At 45.1% G+C, this 21552-nt stretch overlaps 1 protein-coding gene across 3 annotated transcripts; it reads right to left on the bottom strand.

The window, feature by feature from the left end:
* Positions 1–14922: 14922 nt before the first annotated feature.
* Positions 14923–21552, bottom strand: CSNK2B (casein kinase 2 beta). Of its 3 annotated transcripts, none has more exons than XM_020778388.3 (7): positions 21396–21552; positions 20819–20901; positions 20417–20519; positions 18484–18599; positions 18138–18213; positions 17627–17816; positions 14923–15281 (listed from the first exon to the last, which is right to left on the bottom strand). In XM_020778388.3, the coding sequence occupies exons 2-7, from the start codon at positions 20888–20890 to the stop codon at positions 15191–15193; spliced, it is 648 nt and encodes a 215-aa protein (XP_020634047.1). In that variant the 5' UTR covers positions 20891–20901; positions 21396–21552; the 3' UTR covers positions 14923–15190. The 3 variants fall into 3 exon arrangements, with proteins under 3 accessions (XP_020634047.1, XP_078244769.1, XP_072845152.1); XM_078388643.1 differs by having other exon boundaries at positions 21300–21490; XM_072989051.2 differs by having other exon boundaries at positions 21092–21403.

Genomic DNA, 21552 nt, shown 5'->3' with positions numbered 1-21552 from the left:
GAAACTGTTCTTTCTCCTACTGATTTCTCCGAGTGAGTTACTGAATCTATAAGCGCCAGTTAATGAGAAAAAAAAAGGTGGACGACCTCTGGGCAACTTGAAGCTACAGTATTCTGCTTTGTGACTCTCTACACTTCTGCTGTGCCACTAGAGGAATTTAATGGCAAAATGCAAAACTCTGCAACATAATCAGCAGTGCACACACACACAAACACACCATTTCGCCACAGGCACATTTTCCAATACAGTGGTGCCTCGCTTGACGAGGATAATCCATTCCAGCAAAATCGCTGTAGAGCAAAATCGTTGTCAAGCGAGAGAAAAAAACCCATTGAAAACCAGTTCAATGCATTCCAATGGGCGAAATACCTCAGTGTCCAGCAAAGATCCTCCATAGGGCGGCCATTTTCCGATCCCTGTTAAGCGAAAAATCCGTCCTAAAAACAGCTGGGAATCATTTTGCACAGTGGGTGGCCATTTTGAAACCCGACTATCAGCTGTTTTTAGATCGTCATAATGCGAAGAAACGGGTCCTGAAGCAGGGAACCGTTCATCGTCAAACGAAAATCGCCCTTTGAAATATCGTTTTGCTATCGCAATAGCGATCACAAAAAAATCATCATGAAGCGATTTCGTCGTTTAACGATGTAATCGTAAAGCGGGGCACCACTGTATAGTCCAGCCATTTGAAATTACATAACGGATAAGTGAATCATCTGATCCAGCATAGCAGCTCTGCTACTTACAGGGTCTTCCCTAATCTAGATGTAAATAGCTGACAGTGATTTTTTCCCCCTGGAACCATCCATGAAAGAAAAGAAATACCTGCCATGGCTGGATCCTGAGAGGGGCCAGCTTGTCCCCACCCTTCTCCTTCCTCCAATTTGATCGGAAGAGGTGCGCCGTATGCAAGGTTTGTGCCACAGCCTGGATGGCCTTGTACATGCTGTAGCTGTCTTGAGACACGATCCTCTCCATCATATCCTGGGGCAAATCCTCCCAGGTCTCTTTTTCCAGTCACCTCGTCCATACTTTCACAGACAACCGATGTCTGGAATATAAGCAGTGAAAAGCCGCCTCGCCAAACCACTCAACGTCAAGGAAAAACTCATCAAAATCGTCATACCCTGTCCTTTTGCTTGCGCCAGTTGAGAAGGACAGAGAGACATGGCTGTGCTGTATGTCAACGATCGTGTACAACATTCTCACGCTCAGGTCTTGCAGAGTGGTTGCAACCAAAACTTTTCCCGCCGTCGATTTTTTCATGATTTCCACGAGTCGCAGGTAGACCCCCAGGGCGATCATGGCCTGAGAGTCGACTTGACAAACAAATACAGTGGCTTTGGTCTCCAAAAGACTGGACAGCAAGTTGAAATCGCGTCTTCCATAAAAATTGACAGTAGGGGTCATGTCTGAAAAAGCGATGTAAATGCCATTCCTTGTGGCCACCGATGGAAAAGTCCTCAAGAATCTTTGTCCGTTGTCATTGTCGGGAGCCAGAAGGCCGATCCACGTCCACTTAAAGTACAAGAGCAGTTTGACCATCGCCAGGTAAGGGGCTTCTTGGTTCGGGACGGCCCGGTAGTAAAAAGGGAACTGATGTCTATCGTTAGGAATTTGACTAAGAAAGCCATAACTGAGCTGGTCAGGAAAGAAAGAGAGAGACTGCTGTTTAAGGACAAAAGTTATATAAGACTAATCTAATATTATTTCTAATTCTACTGTTCACAAGCTCTTAGCTACTGTAAAATAATTCATCTTCTTACTTTTCAGAAGTGGGTTGGATGATTATTTTTTTCAGCCTAAAATACATTTCTTATTTCTATAGCATTTGACCCACAAAATATATAAAAGCCATATAAATGCCATGCAAAGATGATGGAGGGGGGAATGAAATGTGTATATTAAACACTAAGAAAAACAAAGCCCGTTATTTTAATAATGGTCGTCCGTCTGTAGCCTTATATGGTGATGCCCACCAGTATGGCAGTCTAGACTTCTCTGGAGAAATTGAACAGTGGAAATTGAACATCCTCCACCCCTTTCATTACCTGTGGGATTTTGTAGATGTCCAACACAATTGAAATCTGCGTCGAGATTTCAGAGCTGGCCCCTTCCAGAACCACCAAAAGGCCATTTTTCTGCCTTCCGCACCTGTAGTTTGGAACATGCTGCTGCTCTTCACTCAGCAGATCGACCAAAGCTTCTGAAGCCATTCTTGGACTGAAGCCGCTCTCATAGATGTTGTAGCCCAAGGTGATATTGGGCAAGAGCTTCGGGTTCTGGTTGATTTCCTGAATGGTAAACAAGAAAGGCAGAATGTGCCAGAACTCCATACCTCGTGTGCTGCAAGAAAATGGAGGCAGTTTTATTTTGAATGAATGCCAACTAGAGCTTTCTTCCACCACAAAAAGCATAAGGAGATGGCTTTTTCTTGTGACCAGGACGGGAAAGGGCTAAATTCTCTCTCTCTCTCTCTCTCTCTCTCTCTCTCTCTCTCTCTCTCTCTCTCTCTCTCACACACACACACACACACACACACACACACACACACACACACCATCATAACAACAATAGCATTGACATAACGAGGGACTAATAATTTTCAGAGAGGTTGTTTGTTTAAGCAACAACAAAAATAAAAACAAACACACAAGCACAATTATTGTGATAGCTTTAAGAGTAATGATGTACTTCAGTGTGAGCTGTTATGGATTATCATCCACTTCTTCAGAATAATGTTATTTCGTATTTGAGCACATTGTTGGGGAGGGATCCTTGATAGATTGTATTGGGCCATTTTGGATATTTTAAATTAATTTCTTTTGGGGGGAAAAACATCGATTTAAAAGCCATACTTTACAAATATCTTGTTAACAATCTCGTACATTACTCTTTAAATGGAAGAAATTAGTAACAGAAACAGTCAATACTTGTAGAAAAATAAGTGGAGCCACTGTAAGACAGTGCCTGCAAGTCTCATCCCAAAAAGACGGCCCAGCAAGATACTGTGGTTGATGGTATCGAAAGCTGCTGAGAGGTCCAGCAGAACCAAAAGGGACACACTCAGGATGGTCATCATCTGCCAGGGTGACCCAACAGTCGCAATCCCATAATCAGGCCTGAAGCTAGATTGAAATGTAATGTGTTACTGAACAGAGAAATGTGTTTCTGAGCAGGTTAAACTAAAGAGAAGATGGAAACATACTGAGTAACTATACAGAATGAGGCAAGGATGATAGTTTCTTTTGAAGAAGAATCCTGTGATGAAGAATCTGCAACTTTAGACAGCGAAGAGAAAGGAGCAAAGTTTGCAAGAGGGACTTGTAACGGCCTGCAAAGTGTCTGAAGTGTTTTAAGGTTAACCTCAAATGCTGTAGCATTTCACAGGCTTTGAAATAGTCAGAGGCACCTTAACTGTCTTCTCTTGTTCCCAGAAATATTTCCCTAAGGTAAAAACACAACTAAAGAAGTACGTACAGTACATGATTTACCAGAGCAAGACACAGAGACCTCCGTGTCAAAACAGGACGATTGCAGAATGCAATGTCGGTCATTCCTACTTACAAGATAGAGCTGGTAACAGGAGGTCGAATGAAAACATAGGGTAGATACAGGTGATATCTGGCTCAAGGTCTGCAACCACAGTATCTGGCTTGTCCGGGATATCCAGATCTTTTTGGTATAATTCCTCTGTGTATTCTTACCACCTCTTCTTGATGAAATGCAGTAAATATATAGCAGTAAATATATAACAGGGGAAAAAACCCACAAAATAAAAACAGTAAGTGCTGCAGAAGAAACACAACTTCAAACTACCCATAAGAATTTGATGCACAGCCTTGAAGAAGATGATTTATTATCAAAAGCTCACTGCTTATTTTTTATTTTTAAAGGTTGATTAAAGGTATTGCCTGTTCCTGTCTTTGTCTTACTTTAGATAAGTTGACCTCCAAGAACACTGGGATCTTGAACTGTATATTTTGGCCTCCAGACACGCTAGTTGTTAGTGCATGTCCCATGTCATCTTCTTGGTTGTTGCCGTTGTTGTTGTTATGTACCATTGGGTTGCCTCTGATAGATTGTGAGGGTTCAGTTTTCGGGGCTGTCTGTTCTTCAAATAAAGGACGAGTCGGTGGAGGTAAATCAAATGGTTCAGTATTTATTGCAACATCAACTCCAACAGGGTTCACCCCTAAAAAGGGGTTCAAAGATTCTTGCAACATATTGCTCGGCTTTAACGGGGTCCATAAACCATTTATAAAAGGGTTTGTCATCTCTGGGTTCCAAGGTCCTGTTAATAACGGCACAGTCCCTTGCCTATGGTCCAGTTCTTCGTCCAGAGATATCAGCGGTAAAGTCTCTTCATCCCCGCTCCACTCACCCCAGGACGACCCGTCTCCTCCTTCGACTCCCCAGGGACCGGGTAACCCCCCAGCTTCCTCAATTCGATTATATGCCATTGTTTTTTCCTTTCTAGCTCTCGGGCTACAGCTTCCCTTTCTTCCCGGAGCTTCCTTCTCCACTCCTTGGCCTTGATCTCGCCCCAATACGAAGGACGAGGCTTCAGCCCAAGCTGACGGCGTTTCTCTGCCTCCTCATGGGGGACACGGACCTGCTCCCACTTGTGGGTCCAGGGATCCTCCATCCAGATCCACTCCCATCCCCCCGGTATCTCCGCCGGCTTCCCTCTTATATCTCCCGCCGCTGCCTCAATCTCCTCCCTCCGTCTTCCCGCCAAAGATACCCCGGGTTCCAGGGTAAGGGTTAGCCCTTTCATAGTCGCCTCCAAATCTCCCGTATCTACCCCCTTATTTAAGGTAAGGGGTTCGATGACCTCTTGTTCCCAATCTGGGGTCTCCACACCTTTCTCTTCCCGACGCGCGTTGGGGACGGAAGTGGGGATGTCTGAGTGTGAAGGGTTCTCTTCGAGAGCAACGGCACTCCCTCTAAGGCCTCCATTTTGGGGGCCTCACATACCCCCCCCATCCAAGAGTGCCGCTCACTCCTCCTCGCTCCACGCCCATGGACCCTGCCGGGAAAAATAATCGACATTAGCATGTTCTAGACCCTTACGGTACTTTACATGAAAGGAGAAAGGTTGTAGAGCCAAGTACCAGCGGGTGAGCCTGGGGTTAGTTTCTTTCATACGGTTGAACCATTGTAAGAGGGAATGATCCGTTATCAACGTGAATGGGGCTCCTTGCAAATAATATCTTAAAGCATGGGTTGCCCATCTGATGGCCAGGGCTTCTTTCTCTATCACTGCATATTTCTCTTCCCTTGGCTTGAGTTTCCTGCTTAGATATAATATAGGATACTCAATCCCCTCCCTGATTTGAGATAAAACAGCCCCTAACCCGCGGTCGGAGGCATCGGTGAACAGCACAAAGGGAAGATTGAAATCAGGAGAGAAACGGATGGGTAATTCACAAATGATTCCCTTTAGGGTCTCAAACGCCCTTTCATGGACCTCAGCCCACCTAACCTTTACTGGGGCTCTTTTCCTTGTGAGATCCGTAAGCGGGGCAGTGATTGAGGCAAACTGTGGAATGAATTGACGGTAGTATCCAATTAATCCCAAAAATTGCTGAACTTCTCGTTTAGTCTTGGGGCGGTACCAATTTGATATCTTGGTGACCTTCTCTTCTTGAGGCTGAATTTCCCCCTGCCCTACTTTAAACCCCAGGTACTCCACTTTGTCCAGCCCAATTCGACACTTCTTGGGGTTCACAGTTAACTCAGCTTTCTGTAGCTCCCTCAGCACCTTTCTCAGGTGTACGAGACGTTCCTCCCAACTAGAACTAAACACAATGATGTCATCAATGTAAGCGGCCGCTCAACCTCTCTGGGATTCTAACAACCTATCCATAAGTCTTTGGAAGGTCGCTGCCGCCCCATGGAGCCCGAAAGGCATTTTTACAAATTGGAAAAGCCCCTTTGGGGTACAGAAAGCCGTTTTCTCTCTATCTTGGGGTCTCACTGGGATTTGCCAGTACCCCTTCGTCAAATCAATCGCGCTCAAGTATCGCGCACTCCCCAGCTTGTCTAATAGATCCCCTACCTTGGGCATAGGGTACGCATCGAATTTCGATACTGAATTCACCTTCCGGAAATCTGCACAAAACCTCAAGGAGCCATCGGGTTTGGGCACTATCACAGGGAAGCTTCTCCATGGCCCCTTAGCCGGTTCTATAACTCCTATGCGTAACATTTCATCTATCTCCCTCTCCATAATTGATACCACATGGTGAGGCCATGTTCTCCCACTTTCCCTAACTACAACACCCGGTGCCATCTCTATCGTATGTTCCACCAGTGATGTTTGTCTGGAGACCTTAGAGAACACTTGGGGAAACTCCTTTAAGGCGAGGGCCTGTCCCCTCTGGGTTTGGGTAAGCACCTTTCCCACCATAATGTCCTCCTCCTTTTCCATTTCATCCACCTCTGGTCCCAAATCGTCATCAGCTTCCCCATCGAAGAAGCATTCACGGTCTACCCAGGCTTTTAGTAGATTTACATGGAAAATCTGTAGTTTCTTTTTCCTGTCAGGGGTCTCTACTTCGTAATCCACCTCACTAACTCTTCGGGTTACCTCGTATGGCCCGTGCCATTTCGCCAGAAATTTAGAGGTTTCAGTTGGTAATAACACTAGCACCTTCTGCCCCCTTTCAAATTCGCGGGGCTTGACCTTTTTATCATACCGCTCTTTTTGTTTCCCTTGAGCTTTGGCCAAATTATCGTGAGCCACCTCCCAAGCTACCTTCAGATTGTTCCTCATCTCTACTATTTGCTGCAAGGCAGTCCGTGATGCATCTTCTCCTTCCTCCCACTTTTCCCTTACCAGGTCCAAAATACCCCTGGGCTGTCGCCCATACAATAACTCAAAAGGTGAAAAGCCCGTCAAGGATTGAGGGGCTTCTCTCACCGCGAACATCAAAGGATTTACAAACACATGCCATTTTTTGGGGTGTTCCAGTGATACCTTCCTCAACATCCCCTTTAGCATGTGGTTGAACCGTTCTACCAAGCCGTTGGCTTGCGGGTGGTAAATTGAGGTTCGTAGGGGCTTGACCCCCAACATATCCCACATTTGTTTAAACGTCACACTCATAAAATTGGACCCCTGGTCCGTCAACACCTCCCTAGGGAACCCCACCCTTGAGAAAACTCCCAGAAGCTCCTTCGCCAGCACTTTAGCGGTAGTTGACCTCAGGGGGAAAGCCTCGGGGTATCGGGTTGCATAGTCAATGATTACCAGTATATACTGGTGGCCGCCTTCAGATTTGGTCAGGGGGCCCACTATGTCCATGGCAATTCTGTCGAACGGTCTGTCGACTAAGGGCATAGGCACCAACCCTGCCCCTGGACCAGCCTTGGGTTGTGTCAACTGGCACTCTGGGCACTATTTGCAGTATTCCTCTACTTGTTTCACCATGTTAGGCCAGGAAAATCTCTGTCGAATTTTTGCCAGGGTTTTCTGCATTGCCAGATGTCCAGCTACCGGTAGGTCGTGAGCCCAGTGCATCACCCAGCCCCTTAAATGTTCAGGGACCACCAAGGCGGCTTCTTCGCTCTGTTCCTTCTTGTACACATGGTATAACAAACCCTGGCGCAATTCGAACCCCTCTCCATTGACAGGGATTTCACCCCCCGCCGTGGCCCTTTGTAACTACGGTCCCAAGGAAGGGTCATCTTGCTGCAATCCCCTTAATTGATCTCGGGATAGCTGCAATACTTCGCACTCCCCCTTTTCCCTGTCCTTTTCGCTAAGGTATCCATCTTCTACTTTTCGGGCTAGGTCCTCTAGGCCTGGCCAGTCTCTGCCCAGCAACATCTCTCTGGACAAGCCTGGGACCACTCCAACCTCCAGCACCGCTTTCTGGGTTCCGATGGTCACATCCGCCGGGGCGGTTTCGTATTCCTTTGCATCCCCGTGGATGCATTTTACCACTACAGTCTCTCCTAGCCGAGGGCCCTCTAACTCCCTCACCAGTGACCGGGTGCATCCTGTATCTATTAGGGCCCGTTTTCTTCGTCCATTGACCTCAGCCGTTATGACCCACCCGGGATGATGTTGGTCACCCACCTTGGCCATGTTCGCATATATATTTGTCCATGCGCATTCCTCCGCTGGGCAGAATTTCTTTATATGGCTGAACTGGCCACACCCGAAACAGGCCACAATTTTTTCCTTGCCCTGGTTCCAGGTCGGAGCCAGCTTGCTCTTTGCTGGGTCCGTCATGATCATCAGACGGGGAATCCTTTATCCGGTCGGGTTAACGAACTCGATCCGGTCTGGGCCTTGCTTCTTGGGGATCACGGCCTGGTTTCCGCGCGTAGCTCCTGCGCTCGCCATCTCTGCCACTCTCTCTCTGCCAGAGGGTTTCTCTCCCCCTACTGAGGGGCGGTTCAACCATGGGTCCTCAGCTCCTAGATAGTCCTCCAAGAGGGTGACAGCGCCCTCTGCTGAGGTGGGTTTATGTTTCACCACCCAGTTCCTGGGTCCTGTACTCAATGTCGATATCAACTGTTCTAATATCATTAACTCAAGCACCTGTTCCACCGTTTTCCCTTTTGGCTGTATCCATCTCGTGGCGTTTACCCTCATCTTTTGGGCTATGGTTCGGGGGTGAGTGCCTGATTTCAATCGTAACTCTCTAAAGCGCTTGCGATAAGCTTCTTCATTCAAGTTCAACGTGTTCAGTATTGCGGTTTTCACCTTCTCATAGTCTCCTGCTTCCTCTGGGTCCAGCGTGTCCACTATCTCTTGAGGCAACCCCGTCAGGGATGGGGTTATAATTAGTGCCCATTGCTCTTTCAGCCATTGCGCCGATACCGCTACTCTTTTAAACGTATTCAAAAATGCCGCCGGGTCGTCCTGAGGGCCCATCTTTTCTATTTTGATTGGTGGACGCGTCGCAATGGGGTTTCTCCCTTCCGTCGATACCGGTTGGGGGGACAGTCCTAGTTGTGTTCGGCCTAATTGTTCTATGATGAGCTTTTGCTGGTCTGCCAACTGTCGCATCAGGGATTCTTGCCCCTCGGTTATTTGTCTTATCCAACCGTCCTTTTCCTTTTGGTGTTGTGACACACACACCCTCGTGTTGGGTGCCAATATGTGAGGATTCAGTTTTCGGGGCTGTCTGTTCTTCAAATAAAGGACGAGTCGGTGGAGGTAAATCAAATGGTTCAGTATTTATTGCAACATCAACTCCAACAGGGTTCACCACTAAAAAGGGGTTCAAAGATTCTTGCAACATATTGCTCGGCTTTAACGGGGTCCATAAACCATTTATAAAAGGGTTTGTCGTCTCTGGGTTCCAAGGTCCTGTTAATAACGGCACAGTCCCTTGCCTATGGTCCAGTTCTTCGTCCAGAGATATCAGCGGTAAAATCTCTTCATCCCCGCTCCACTCACCCCAGGACGACCCGTCTCCTCCTTCGACTCCCCAGGGACCGGGTAACCCCCCAGCTTCCTCAATTCGGCTATATGCCATTGTTTTTTCCTTTCTAGCTCTCGGGCTACAGCTTCCCTTTCTTCCCGGAGCTTCCTTCTCCACTCCTTGGCCTCGGTCTCGCCCCAATACGAAGGACGAGGCTTCAGCCCAAGCTGACGGCATTTCTCTGCCTCCTCATGGGGGACACGGACCTGCTCCCACTTGTGGGTCCAGGGATCCTCCATCCAGCTCCACTCCCATCCCCCCGGTATCTCTGCCGGCTTCCCTCTTATATCTCCCGCCGCTGCCTCAATCTCCTCCCTCCGTCTTCCCGCCAAAGATCCCCCGGGTTCCAAGGTAAGGGTTAACCCTTTCATAGTCGCCTCCAAATCTCCCGTATCTACCCCCTTATTTAAGGTAAGGGGTTCGATGACCTCTTGTTCCCAATCTGGGGTCTCCACACCTTTCTCTTCCCGACGCGCGTTGGGGACGGAAGTGGGGATGTCTGAGTGTGAAGGGTTCTCTTCGAGAGCAACGGCACTCCCTCCAAGGCCTCCATTTTGGGGGCCTCACATAGATCTCCAAATGATCTTGTCCGCAACAACCCTGCTTAGCTCTCGCAAACTCAAGTTTCAAATTGGGAGAGGCCATGATGCACCGTCTTGCCTCCAGGCTGAATGCTCAGATGTCAGGGTTTCCTATCTTTTGAGGGCCATTCCTAATGCCTTCACATCCCACTTGCAGATATCCTTGTATCGCAGCTGTGGTCTCCCTCTGGGGCGATTTCCCTGCTCAGGGCTGGGATGGTGATGGCAGGGAATGGGGAGAGATCAGAGAGAGAGAGACCAGGTGGACCTATGCACGGCATAGAAATTCAGCCTTGCCAGGAAAACGCTCTCTCTCCCCCCGTACTCCTAATCCAATTTTGCAGGATCTACCCCTTTCTTTGCCTCTTTCCGTGATCTACAAAACTCTGGCAGCACCTGGTCTTTGTTTGTTTGTTTGTTTAAGGCAAGGGCATGTACAAGCCGAGCATGTATATCAGGCAACATCCAGAGAAATGAAACAAAAGATTTCACTTCTCCCAATTTTTATTGATTGATGGATTTGATTTGATTGATTATAGCCATTTATGTACACCGCCTTAAAAGAGACACACGGTCCAGACGGGAAAGCCCTGCCTTCCTATTAAACACGCTCCACTGGTTGGCCCCAGTCTCTCTCCTTTTTCTCTCTTTAATCTCATTTTTTAAAAATCCCTATCAGGTACAGCGCCTCTGCATCACCCTACCTAGTTTTTAAAACCAGTTTGCTGCCCTGGCAAAAGCTCTCCCGCACCCCCTACTGGCCACAATGAAGCAAAACACAAATCTTTAAAAGTTGGAGGTACTGTACGTGGAGGAACAGAGCTGCTGGGAGACGCTCAAAACGGGGTAAAATTGACCCAATACGGTGACCTCATGAGCAAATAAAATAAAATTGCTCAGGCGGCTCCAAAAATGCCCCCGGAGGGCACATGCTGCTCAGTGCCTCGCCGCGGGAACCCAGTTTTGATCTGGCTTCTCGGAACAACAGAGAGCTTCTAATTGACCACGGGACCCAGGAGTATGCTGGGAATTGTAGTCACTTTGGCTAACACGGGAGACATCGACCACACCGCCCACCTGGGTACAGGGCATGCCGGGAATTGTAGTTCCACGTAAGTTTCTCCTTCTGTCATTCTTTCCACTCAATTGTAAGGTGCTGCTGGAGGCGTCCCGTCGCTATTTAATGTTGCCATTAAAGGGAAGGACAAATCCTCCCCCCCCCGCAACTCTTTAAGTCGCGATAGCTCAACACTTTGCCTGAAACTATTGGAGTTGCCATAGCAGAGGTTAAAGGCCTTGAACTGCTTGTACAACCAATAGAACAACGTTCTGGTAGGTTTTTTAAGTGACTTCTTATTGCAGCCTAACACAGTATAGTACATTCACAAAAAATTAGTTTGTAAACTAACCTTGTTCTTTCTTCAGTGCCACGGGGTGGGGGGCAAACCTTTTGTCAAGCCAGACATTTTCAGTGATTTTGCCCACAGTTCTTTATCATTGGCAATAAACGCCGGGGATTCTGGGCATTGTAGTCCAAAACATCTGGCATGACAAATGTCTGCCATCTGTGGCACTGAAAAAATGGAAAATCCAGTTTACAAACTCCAAATGGAAATGTATAGTTGCCAGGTTTATTGTTTTTGCTCTTGTCACTCAACTACATTTTACGCCAAAATAGAACATTATTAAGTTTATAGTGGAAACGTGCTGGCTGTGAAACCAGCTACTTATAAGGAATGCCCAATGCCCGTATACCCATTCATTCTCATTCATACACACATGTTCTTTCTCTTACCTTGTGCAGCAATTAGTGTAAAGAATAAAAGAAGGCTTTAAATGTTTCTACACTTTATCTGAAAAGTCTGTCTTGGACTCAGTGGTCTGTGTGTATCTGCTGCAGAAACAAATCCAGCGTAAACCTGATCAGTCCCATGGCTGGGACATCAATAGAAGCAATATGTCTTTCTCTTGTATAAAATGAGGCAGGAGGGGAGGGTGTATCTTAGCAATAGTAACTAAACCATGAAATTCTGGTACCTGAAACTTAGTGTGCATACTAAGAGGGACCTGGGGAGGGCACATCTGGGTGCTAAAGCAGTGGTCCCCAACCTTGGGCCTCCAGATGTTCTTGGACTACACCTCCCAGAAGCCTTCACTACCACCTCTGCTGGCCAGGATTTCTGGGAGTTGAAGTCCAAGAACATCTGGAGGCCCAAGGTTGGGGATCACTGCGCTAAAGCACACATTAGCTAAGCCTGCAGAACTATCTTCAGCCACTAGATAGCAGAGTTTCCTAACCACTGCATAGGATTGTCGCTGTTAAAAGTTTATAGAGCAGTACCATGGTAATGAGTGTGTATAGATGGTTGTTCCAGGTTTTTTGGGCTCTTTGGCCGTGTTCTGAAGGTTGTTCTTCCTGACGTTTCGGCAGTCTCTGTGGCCGGCATCTTCAGAGGACAGCAACCAGAGCACAGGTTGCTGTCCTCTGAAGATGCCGGCCACAGAGACCGGCGAAACGTCAGGAAGAACAACCTTCAGAACACGGCCAAAGAGCCTGAAAAACCTAGAACAACCATTAGATCCCGGCTGTGAAAGCCTTCGCGAATATAGTGTGTATAGAGTTCCCAGCAACTATGGCCTGGGTCAGATGGCTTGGGTACAATGTGTCCAGCATTTGACAACTGTGTACCTTTCGCAGCTTTGTTGTGTATTCATAGAATAGTACAGTCGGAAGAAGATATCAAGTCCAAATCATCTTCCTACACTCCTCAAGGCAATTCATAACCAGCAACATAAACCTGAATGTGAAGGTACTTTTCAGTTTTAGGAAATTACTTTAAAACAAAATTTCAGTGGGATGTGCCATCAGTTCCCACGAAAATTTCCCTCCTTCTCCTTTTCCTTGGCATCATCAGTTCAGTAACAAGGGCTGAAGCAGCAGCTTCACATGATAGATGAGAAGACTGAACTTAGAAAATCTCTCTGTCCTCAAGATATTTTTAAATCCTATTTTCTCTGTTCCATCACATTTTTAGTTGGAGAAATAGCAGGCGATGCATGTCCTCTTCTAAGGCCATTTAAAACACAGGCTATGCTAGCCTTGTGATCTGTAATCATAAGATTCAACAAGGAACCTTTGGTTCAAACTGATCTTTTGCTTCATTCAATACTGCCGCCCAGAGTGGTCAGAAGACCAGATGGGCGGGTTACAAATCAAATAAATAAATAAAATAAATACTGGAAACCTTCAGGGCTAGAAACACTAGAATAGCTAGGATGTCCTAACGACACATTTCTTTATTAAATCCCCAGTGACAAGGCTTCCAGATGTTGGAAAATAGCAGAGTGCAAGTAGGCGGGATCCACTACCTGTTTTGTTATAGATTTTGCTACAGATGATGTCAAAGTGTGTGAATATGCTGAGAGAGATTTCAAGAGTTTAGGTCAAGGGAGTCCAGCTTCTTGAAGTAAAAGAGGTGGGGAGAAGAAGCAGATCCCGGCTGCCTAAGCTGCTCAAAGATCAAATCCTCCAGGCTATGATCTCAGGCTATTGACAGGAAAGGTGAGTTCACAATTCTTAATGAGCTGAAGAAAGGGACAGGGAAGGCTATCAGAAAGATGAAGACACACTTTGAGAATCACTTCCTTTGTTACACTGCACCTCCTAATAAGAAATAAGAGATTGGCTGGATGTCTGTTGCACCTACTTACTTGCTGAGAAGACACCTCCCTGGCTGTGTCTATTTTTAGCCAGGTCAGCACTGACTTAGCAGAGAATATTACAAAAGAAATGTGTGCCATCTTCAGCCTCAAGTGCACCTGTTCTACCAGAAAATGAGAGAGCTGGTAGGTTGCACCTCCTTCTCAGTCCTGACAGACTCATCCACCCGCCTAGGTTGTGACTCCTTTCTTACAGACTTTCCTCCCAGGGAATGAGGGCACCCATTACGGGCTGCAGTGGCAATGCACATCACATCAGTGTTTGATATGGAAAGGAGTGGTAAAATCCCTTCTCTCTCTCCCTCTGTGACACTAAGAGTCCTTAATACCAGCACCTGCATGGGAGGGAGAAAATGCTATCATACCTATTTAGATATATAAGCATGTTTTGCTTTGTTTTTACGATAAAGGCTACAAAGGTAGAGGAGTATCATCATTAAGAATGAGAGAAATGTCAGGCAATGAAGGACTAGAAAGCTTACATTAAAATACAGCAGTTAGAACCTAAGGCACCAATTTTTTGCTGTTGCCGTGTGTTTCTTGTTTATATCTTAAAATCTGATATATTTTTGACATATCAAAGCTAAGGAGAAGAGCTTACTGTTCCAAGATTACGGTTGTGGTTTCTGTGTTGTGAATTCAGCTTCTCAGTAAATCAAAAGCCCACAAATACATTGGTCTACAAATAAAAATAATTATCCGTTCCCAAGATATTTTTGATTCCCATCACTCACATTCCAATTCATATCCTTTTCTCAGAGCACCCAGGTTTCTAGAATTAGCTAATATTCCCCTTCTAGCAAAATGCAGTATTTTTCCAAATGGGCAAATGTTGGAAAATGTACCATAAGCTGGAATATCAGAATGGACCAATGTATTGTTATTTTCAAGGACTGACTTAAAATAGAACCTGCCCTTACACAGTTTGGTTTGAGCATTGTAACAGAGGTATAATATCATCCACCACAGTAATGGTGAACAATATTACATTTCCATGGGATAAGGCTAGCAATCTACCAGTTTAATTCACAGCCTCCAACTTGGAATGTATTTCCACTTTAGTCACAAAATTAATCTTTCTTCTCTTTTGAATTACCTTCTTTTTCCTTTCACACCCTTTTTCCTATCAAGTTTTCCAGAGCCAGTGGGGAAAAACACACAACAATCATCTTATATTTTTAATGTGTTTTACTTTTTAAAAAGAAAAAAAAGCCCCACAAAATCATGACATTCAAGTTGGTTACTGAATCTGTGTATCATTGTGTTTCTGGGAATTAACAGAAACTGTTGATTGTTAATTTAAACCACACACCAGAAATAAGACTAAAATCAGGCTGGAAGGTGACAAAGAATAGTCCACAGGGGACATCACCAAAATCAAAGTATGAACAGCCCTGACTGGAGTAAAAGGAGTTATTGGAGAAGGACCCTGGAGGCAGAAGATCAACGGATCGTTTTGACTGGGCTCTTGAAATTGCTGGCTGCCTGAAGTTGGAGCTGGTAAGCCATTGGGTGGATCTTGAATCCATAAAGTCTGAAATAGAAAAGCAGTGGGGTTAAAATGGTAGTGGAGGGGGAATATGAAAGACCTTACCCCAAGCACCTCCCAAATAATTCCCATTTTATAAAAGGTATAGACTTCCTAAAAGCCTTGTGTTTAAAAACATTACATGTTCTGTTTAGATAAACCACAGAAGCCTGTGCTGCAGGGTCAGAAGACCAGCAGTCTTAAGATCGAATCCACGCGATGGAGTGAGCTCCCGTCGCTTTGTCCCAGCTCCTCGCCAACCTAGCAGTTCGAAAGCATGCAAATGCAAGTAGATCAATAGGGACCATCTCGGTAGGAAGGTAAAACAGCGCTCCCTAGTCACGCTAGCCACGTGACAACGGAAACTGTCTTCGGACAAGCGCTGGCTCTATGGCTTGAAAAACGGGATAAGCACCGTCCCCTAGAGTCGGACATGACTGGACTAAAAATGTCAAGGGGAACCTTTACCTTTATCTAACACATGAGCAAAACTTTTTCACAACTCAAGTGAAAATAATCTTTGCCTGGTACAAGTTTTGACAACCAACAGGAATGTTTATGCATGCGGCAAAGGCTAGTGGAGAAAGAAAAATAGTTTTGTAAACTATCATTTGCTTTCTTTAAAACTATGTTCACCTTCCTTCTAATGGATGTTTCTTGATCCCAAAAAAGAAAAGAACTGGAGGATTCTCTGATACCAAAGGGAACATTTACAAGGAACACGTGGGGGGAGGGGTGGAGCTGCAGGGAGGGTCTTAGATTTTTATAAGAAAAGCCTACAAATCACAAGTGGGAGAAGATCCAACCCTTGTCCTTTGCTTTATTATGTTGATCAGTGCTGCCTCCCGAGGCTTTGTTCAGGCAATGGTTCAACCCAAGCTTATGCAGCCAATCTCAACCTCTGCAGCCTCTGAAATGGAGCATTTTTCAATTTTTTCTCACTATTATAAAAGCTCTGAGATAGGTGGCCAGTTCAGAAATCACAGCCACAACTCTCTCTTGGAGCCTGGCCTACAATAGTTTTTTTGAATGAAATTATGGGAAGAAGGCAGTCCAACTTGAACATAAGATGGAGTGAGACGCAAAGTTGCCATCCAGCCTTCCTAGTACCAAAAAAAAAGGGGGGGGGATTGATTTAGAGACTGCTAAGGAATCTCTCAATTCCAGCATTAAAAGGGGTACTGGTGATGCAGGAAGGATAGCAAAGAGTCAGATGGCCCTGGACCATCAAAAGCTTTCAGGTTCCCTTTTCCACGCCATCTGTTTTTTTTTTCCTATATTATTGTTTTTGTCATCAAGCTACCAAGGCTATGTCAAACAAATCTAAAAATGAAACCCCACAATAAAAAACATTAAAACAGCCCATTAAAATTAGCTCAAAATGCTAGGTTAAAGGGCATGTTTTAACATTTTTTTCTGAAAGCCAAGAGAATGGGGACCAATTGTAATTCTGAAGGGAATTTGTTCCAAATCTGGGAATACCTGGGCAGTAGAAAGCTCCCTTTCGCGCACACAACAATGGCCAACAATGTCCTCAAGAGGGCCTTTCTGGCAGATCTTAAAGTCAGATAAATTCCTAATGAGACAGGTAGCCTCCTTTTAGATCACCAGGCTCTAAGCTATGTAGGGCTTTAGAGGTTATAACTCAATGTCTTGAATAGAGTCCAGGAAACAACTGGCAACCAAACAGGTCTTTGAATATTGCCATAACAAATGCAAAGTCTTTCAATACTGCTGTAATAAGAGCTTGGTACTGCATTAACTGGAGCTTCTTTAGGAGCAGCCCTACTTACAGTACACTGCAGCAGCTGAAGTATATATTATGTAATAACAGTTCCCATATTGAACCCATAAAGAAAAAGTCACAGTTGATGCACTCAGTCCAACTATGCAAACACAACACTTGTTGCCACTTTCATGTAAAAATCCACAGAAGCACAGAATCAAAGGAGCAATCTCAAGCGACAGCCATGACATTTCACTGGAAGCACAACCCCTTCTAAGACAGATCAGACCCTTTTTATATAAATCCCTAATCTCCAAGCCTTCTCATATCCCAGCAGTTTCTCCTTTCTCTCAGAAGACCCCGACACATTCTCTCCTTTAGTGCTGGGACAACCCTCAAGGGTCTGACCCTTCTTGACCTAAGTGATCGGGACATAAGTGGGTACAAGTGACATCACTACAAATCTGACCCTCAAGTAGCGTAGTTAAGAAGGATGTGTTTAACAAGCAACAGAAAAATCTAGATCTGGGTAGATGACTTTCACAGAAGAGAAGCAACATCCTACACCTGTGTTTCCACATTGTTCTGAATCTTCTCCCTTTGACACATTTTGAGAGAATCTTACCTGGGCACAAACTGGTTGGCTGGCCGCTTCGGCCGATACTCAGGGTGCACCATGAATAACATGTGAGGGAATCCAGTCCCAAAATAGGCCCCATCTGTGTGATGGTGGCGGGAAGATTTGGGGGTGTACACATCCATGCACTTGGGACAGTACAATTTAACCATGGCTTCTCCAGGGATATCAGATAAACCTAAAAATGAAAGAGGAGATTAAAACTCAGAAGTAAGGTGATTCAAAGAAGCCAGGACTTGGGGGGCTTCTGGGAAGAGACCCAGCAATGTTTCTTCCTACTTCAATCCCAAGATATATCAAGCAGCAAGCTTTCTTGAGTGGTGACTCAACAGAATTAATTCTTAAACCAAATTGTATTCAAACCTCCCCTACTATGTCCTCTAATGAACTTTAGCTTTTGTTTTTGATTTGTTTTTTAACTCAATTATTCTCAAATATTCTTTATCATTAGAACCTACCTAGCTCCAAACCTTTGCCTTTCCAATAGACCTATACTCACCAATAGGCAGCATGGGCTGGTTCTCACAATAAACTCGAGGACAGTAGCCAAAGTCTCCTTGCTGGTATTTTTCAAGCTAGAAAAAAAGGCAAACATGTTAACGTACAATCTGATACCTTTCCAGAAAGCAGAAACAAACTAACTCCAACTTGGCCTAGGAAGTTGCTTGAAGAAGCCTGTACAGTCAGATGTGATGTAAAACATCTAAACATCAAGCAGGTGTCATGGCATGGGTTAAGTGTTGTCCTCTCCTCAGTTTCTTTGCCCTTCATCTGTGAACAACTGCCTCAGGGTAGCAAGGAATAATTTACAGGGTGACTGCTAATTCAACAGTGCACACACTCACCATTTGGGCAATGCCACGGTTTGTGAGGATGTAGCGCGCATGGATGAGCCCATACAGCATTTCAGCAGCCTGTTCAATCAAATCACTCTGGTTAGGATTGTCCTCGAGTTCCTCATCTGCACAAGGAAAGGAAGAAGTCAAAAGCATTCAGAAGGAAAATGAAGCATCTTACAACAATGGCCCATGACCATCATGATCAAATCAATTTCTGAACTGGTTCTCCTACATAGGAATATTTTAGCACACTAACCAATTTTACTGAGCAGCAGACTACCATTGCTGGGAGTTGTAACAATGCCACAGGGATACTGACAGAGAAGAATGAAGGGCCCCATGTAATTTACTATAATTCACTGCTGAAGCCACCTTGTGTCTCTGTATTGGAGGAAATGTGGGGCATTAAATCTTTTTTTCTTTATTCATATCAGAACATTGCACAGATAAGCAAGTTTACAGCTCAGTACTTCTGGAAGTGAAGAATTAGTTGGCTGCATGCCATTGCAAGAAGACACCCAAATGTATTTGCACTGCTTTTCCACTCTTCAGAGAGGCTTCTAGGAAAATTAAATATATACGATTGATACAGACTGTGTATAAGAACACATTATAGAACAATGCACATATACACTATTCTCAGCATCCCTTCCTTTTCCCTTTCTTCCCCCACATCTGAAGTTTAAACTCTGCAACTTAGTGAATAAATGAGAAACATTATTTGTTGTTTAGAGCTTACAAGTTAGTGATTAACTATCAAAAACCTTTGTTTCTCCAGTATTCTACACAGGCACATATACTATTTTTCAGGTATAGAAAACAGGCATTTTCAGGTGGAAAAGCAGAATAAAAGCTGACTAAAATAAACAATATTACACACCTCAGTTCTGAAGTGTCTCTATTTGGTCATTAAAAATACAGAATCTGTGCACAGGGCAAAGCAAGATGTTCTAAAACCACTATAACATTGGTTCCCAACCTTTGGTCCCCAGATGTTCTTGGTCTATAGCCAGCACAGCTAGTGGTGGAGGCTTCTGAGAGGTTTAGACCAAGGACATCTGGGCACCCAAAGTTCAGAACCAATGCACTATTCCCTTCCATTTGGACCATGACCTGCATCATCCCGTCTCTTTACAAATTCTTAATACTACTTTATTTAAAAGTCCCTGTTGCTTTACATCTAATTTCACATACATTAAGGTCACAAGAAAAATCAAGGATAGCACTTTATATGTTTGAGTTCTGTGCACTAATATACAGTTCATATTGTGAAAAAAATGTTTTTAAAGTAACTGTTAACTAATGCTCATTTTTATAAGACATTATTTCAAATCATTCCCCTGGCAGCCTCCAGAGAACTTGCCTTCATGCAGACAGTTAAACAGGAACACCTGCTGGCTAATAAGCCACTACCCAAGCTATGTACATTCTTTTTTCATGATGAGACGACACCCTAAGACCAGCAATCCAAAGAAGTATGTTAGGGCTGTAAAAGCTCTCTATGAGGGTTATGCTGTGGCTCCTGATCATGTTTCTGCTCCTGAGTTAGTAAATCCTGTGTTCTATAACACAGAAGTCCTATTCCGCTGTTCACTACACACAGGCACCAAACACATTAAAGAGTTTCTGAGGATGTGTTCAGTTACCCTGGCCCCCAAAATGTTGAAAAAACAACTGGCCATACACCCTGCCCAAGCATATATTTAGAAACAGACAAGATTACTACAGATTGGTATCAATCACACACCAGCTAAAAGCATATTCATTACATATGTTGGCAGGGGGTGGAGGGCAGACATAGCCAGACACTTTTTCATAGGCCCTCAGTATCCAAAACAGTAAGTAGCTGACAAGAGCTGTGGTTAGTTCCATACCACATTTATGTCAAGACGACCAAAATGGGCTCATATTCCATACATTTAAAAATGCCATCACTCACCTGGTTCCAAATCAAGAATCATATCCAAGGCCTGACGATAGTGTGGGACTTGTTCATTAAGACCAGTTAAGTTGAACTTGTCTTGGATGTAGTCTTCGTCCACCTCGAACACAAAGAGAAGGGGAGAGAGAGAGAACAAACCCAAGATCAACCAAGTGAGCCATTCTGACTTATCCAACTCCCTCCAGCCAAAAAAAATCTTATCAAGTAGTTAACTTCCTAAAACATTCCACAGCTCCTAAGTGACCATCAAAAGGCAACTCCTCTGAAGAAATCTAGCAACCTTTCTTCTGGACCACCTTCATCCACCATGCCTATTATAGAAAAAAAAAACAGGCTTCTTGGCTTTTAGCCCCTGGGTCCCACATAATTCCTCCAAAGCAAGTTTTTCTCCCAACTCACCTCACAGAAGAACTCATTGCCACGCAAGCCACAGAACCAAGAAATCCAGGATACTTCCTCAGAGCTACTCATCTTCCCGTCCTCTGGAAACAGAGAGAAGCATAAATTACCTGCACTTCCACCATCCCATGCCTAGCTGCTCTTTCAGCTTCTTCAGAAATTGTCTGCTTTGAGGAATACTTCCCTCGCAAAGCAGTTCTACGGATACACGTACTGCGATTTTCTACTGCCTCCTCCCCCAGACCCGCTCCATATTAGCAAAAAACCTCCCACCTTCTCGTGGTTTCTGTGCATTGTAATGGAGGGTCCCACGTTTTGCTTCCTTCCGCTTGAACTGAATCCCTCTTTTTTCCTTCCAGGTAGGAAGCCCTCAGCCCTCCGCAGAGCTGCCAAACCTGTATTCCTACCCTGCCCTTTTGCAAGAAACACACGGCGGGCACTCTTCTCCCCTTCCTGATTTTTTTTTTATTTCAATTTTTACCCAAAATACAGTCCCTCCGTTCGGAAACACTGCTCAACCGGCTCGGTCCCTTGGGACCCCTCTGTGCGCCGGCCCTTCCCCCCCCCTTCCACTCACCCCAGGGGGCACAAGCGCCTCAAGGAGAGGAAGACGGGGGAGGCAAAACAAGCTTCGGACCTCCAAGGCCTCCGCCAGCTTCCACTGCGCAGGCGCCGCCGCCGGAAAGGCATCACGGGATTGTAGTGCCTCGGCGCAAGGAAAGAGACGGGCCGCA

This window comes from Pogona vitticeps, chromosome 2, assembly GCF_051106095.1.
Source record: "Pogona vitticeps strain Pit_001003342236 chromosome 2, PviZW2.1, whole genome shotgun sequence".
Lineage (NCBI taxonomy): Eukaryota > Metazoa > Chordata > Lepidosauria > Squamata > Agamidae > Pogona > Pogona vitticeps.
The sequence above is the reverse complement of the archived record's forward strand: the minus strand, read 5'-3'. Positions and strand labels throughout refer to the sequence as shown.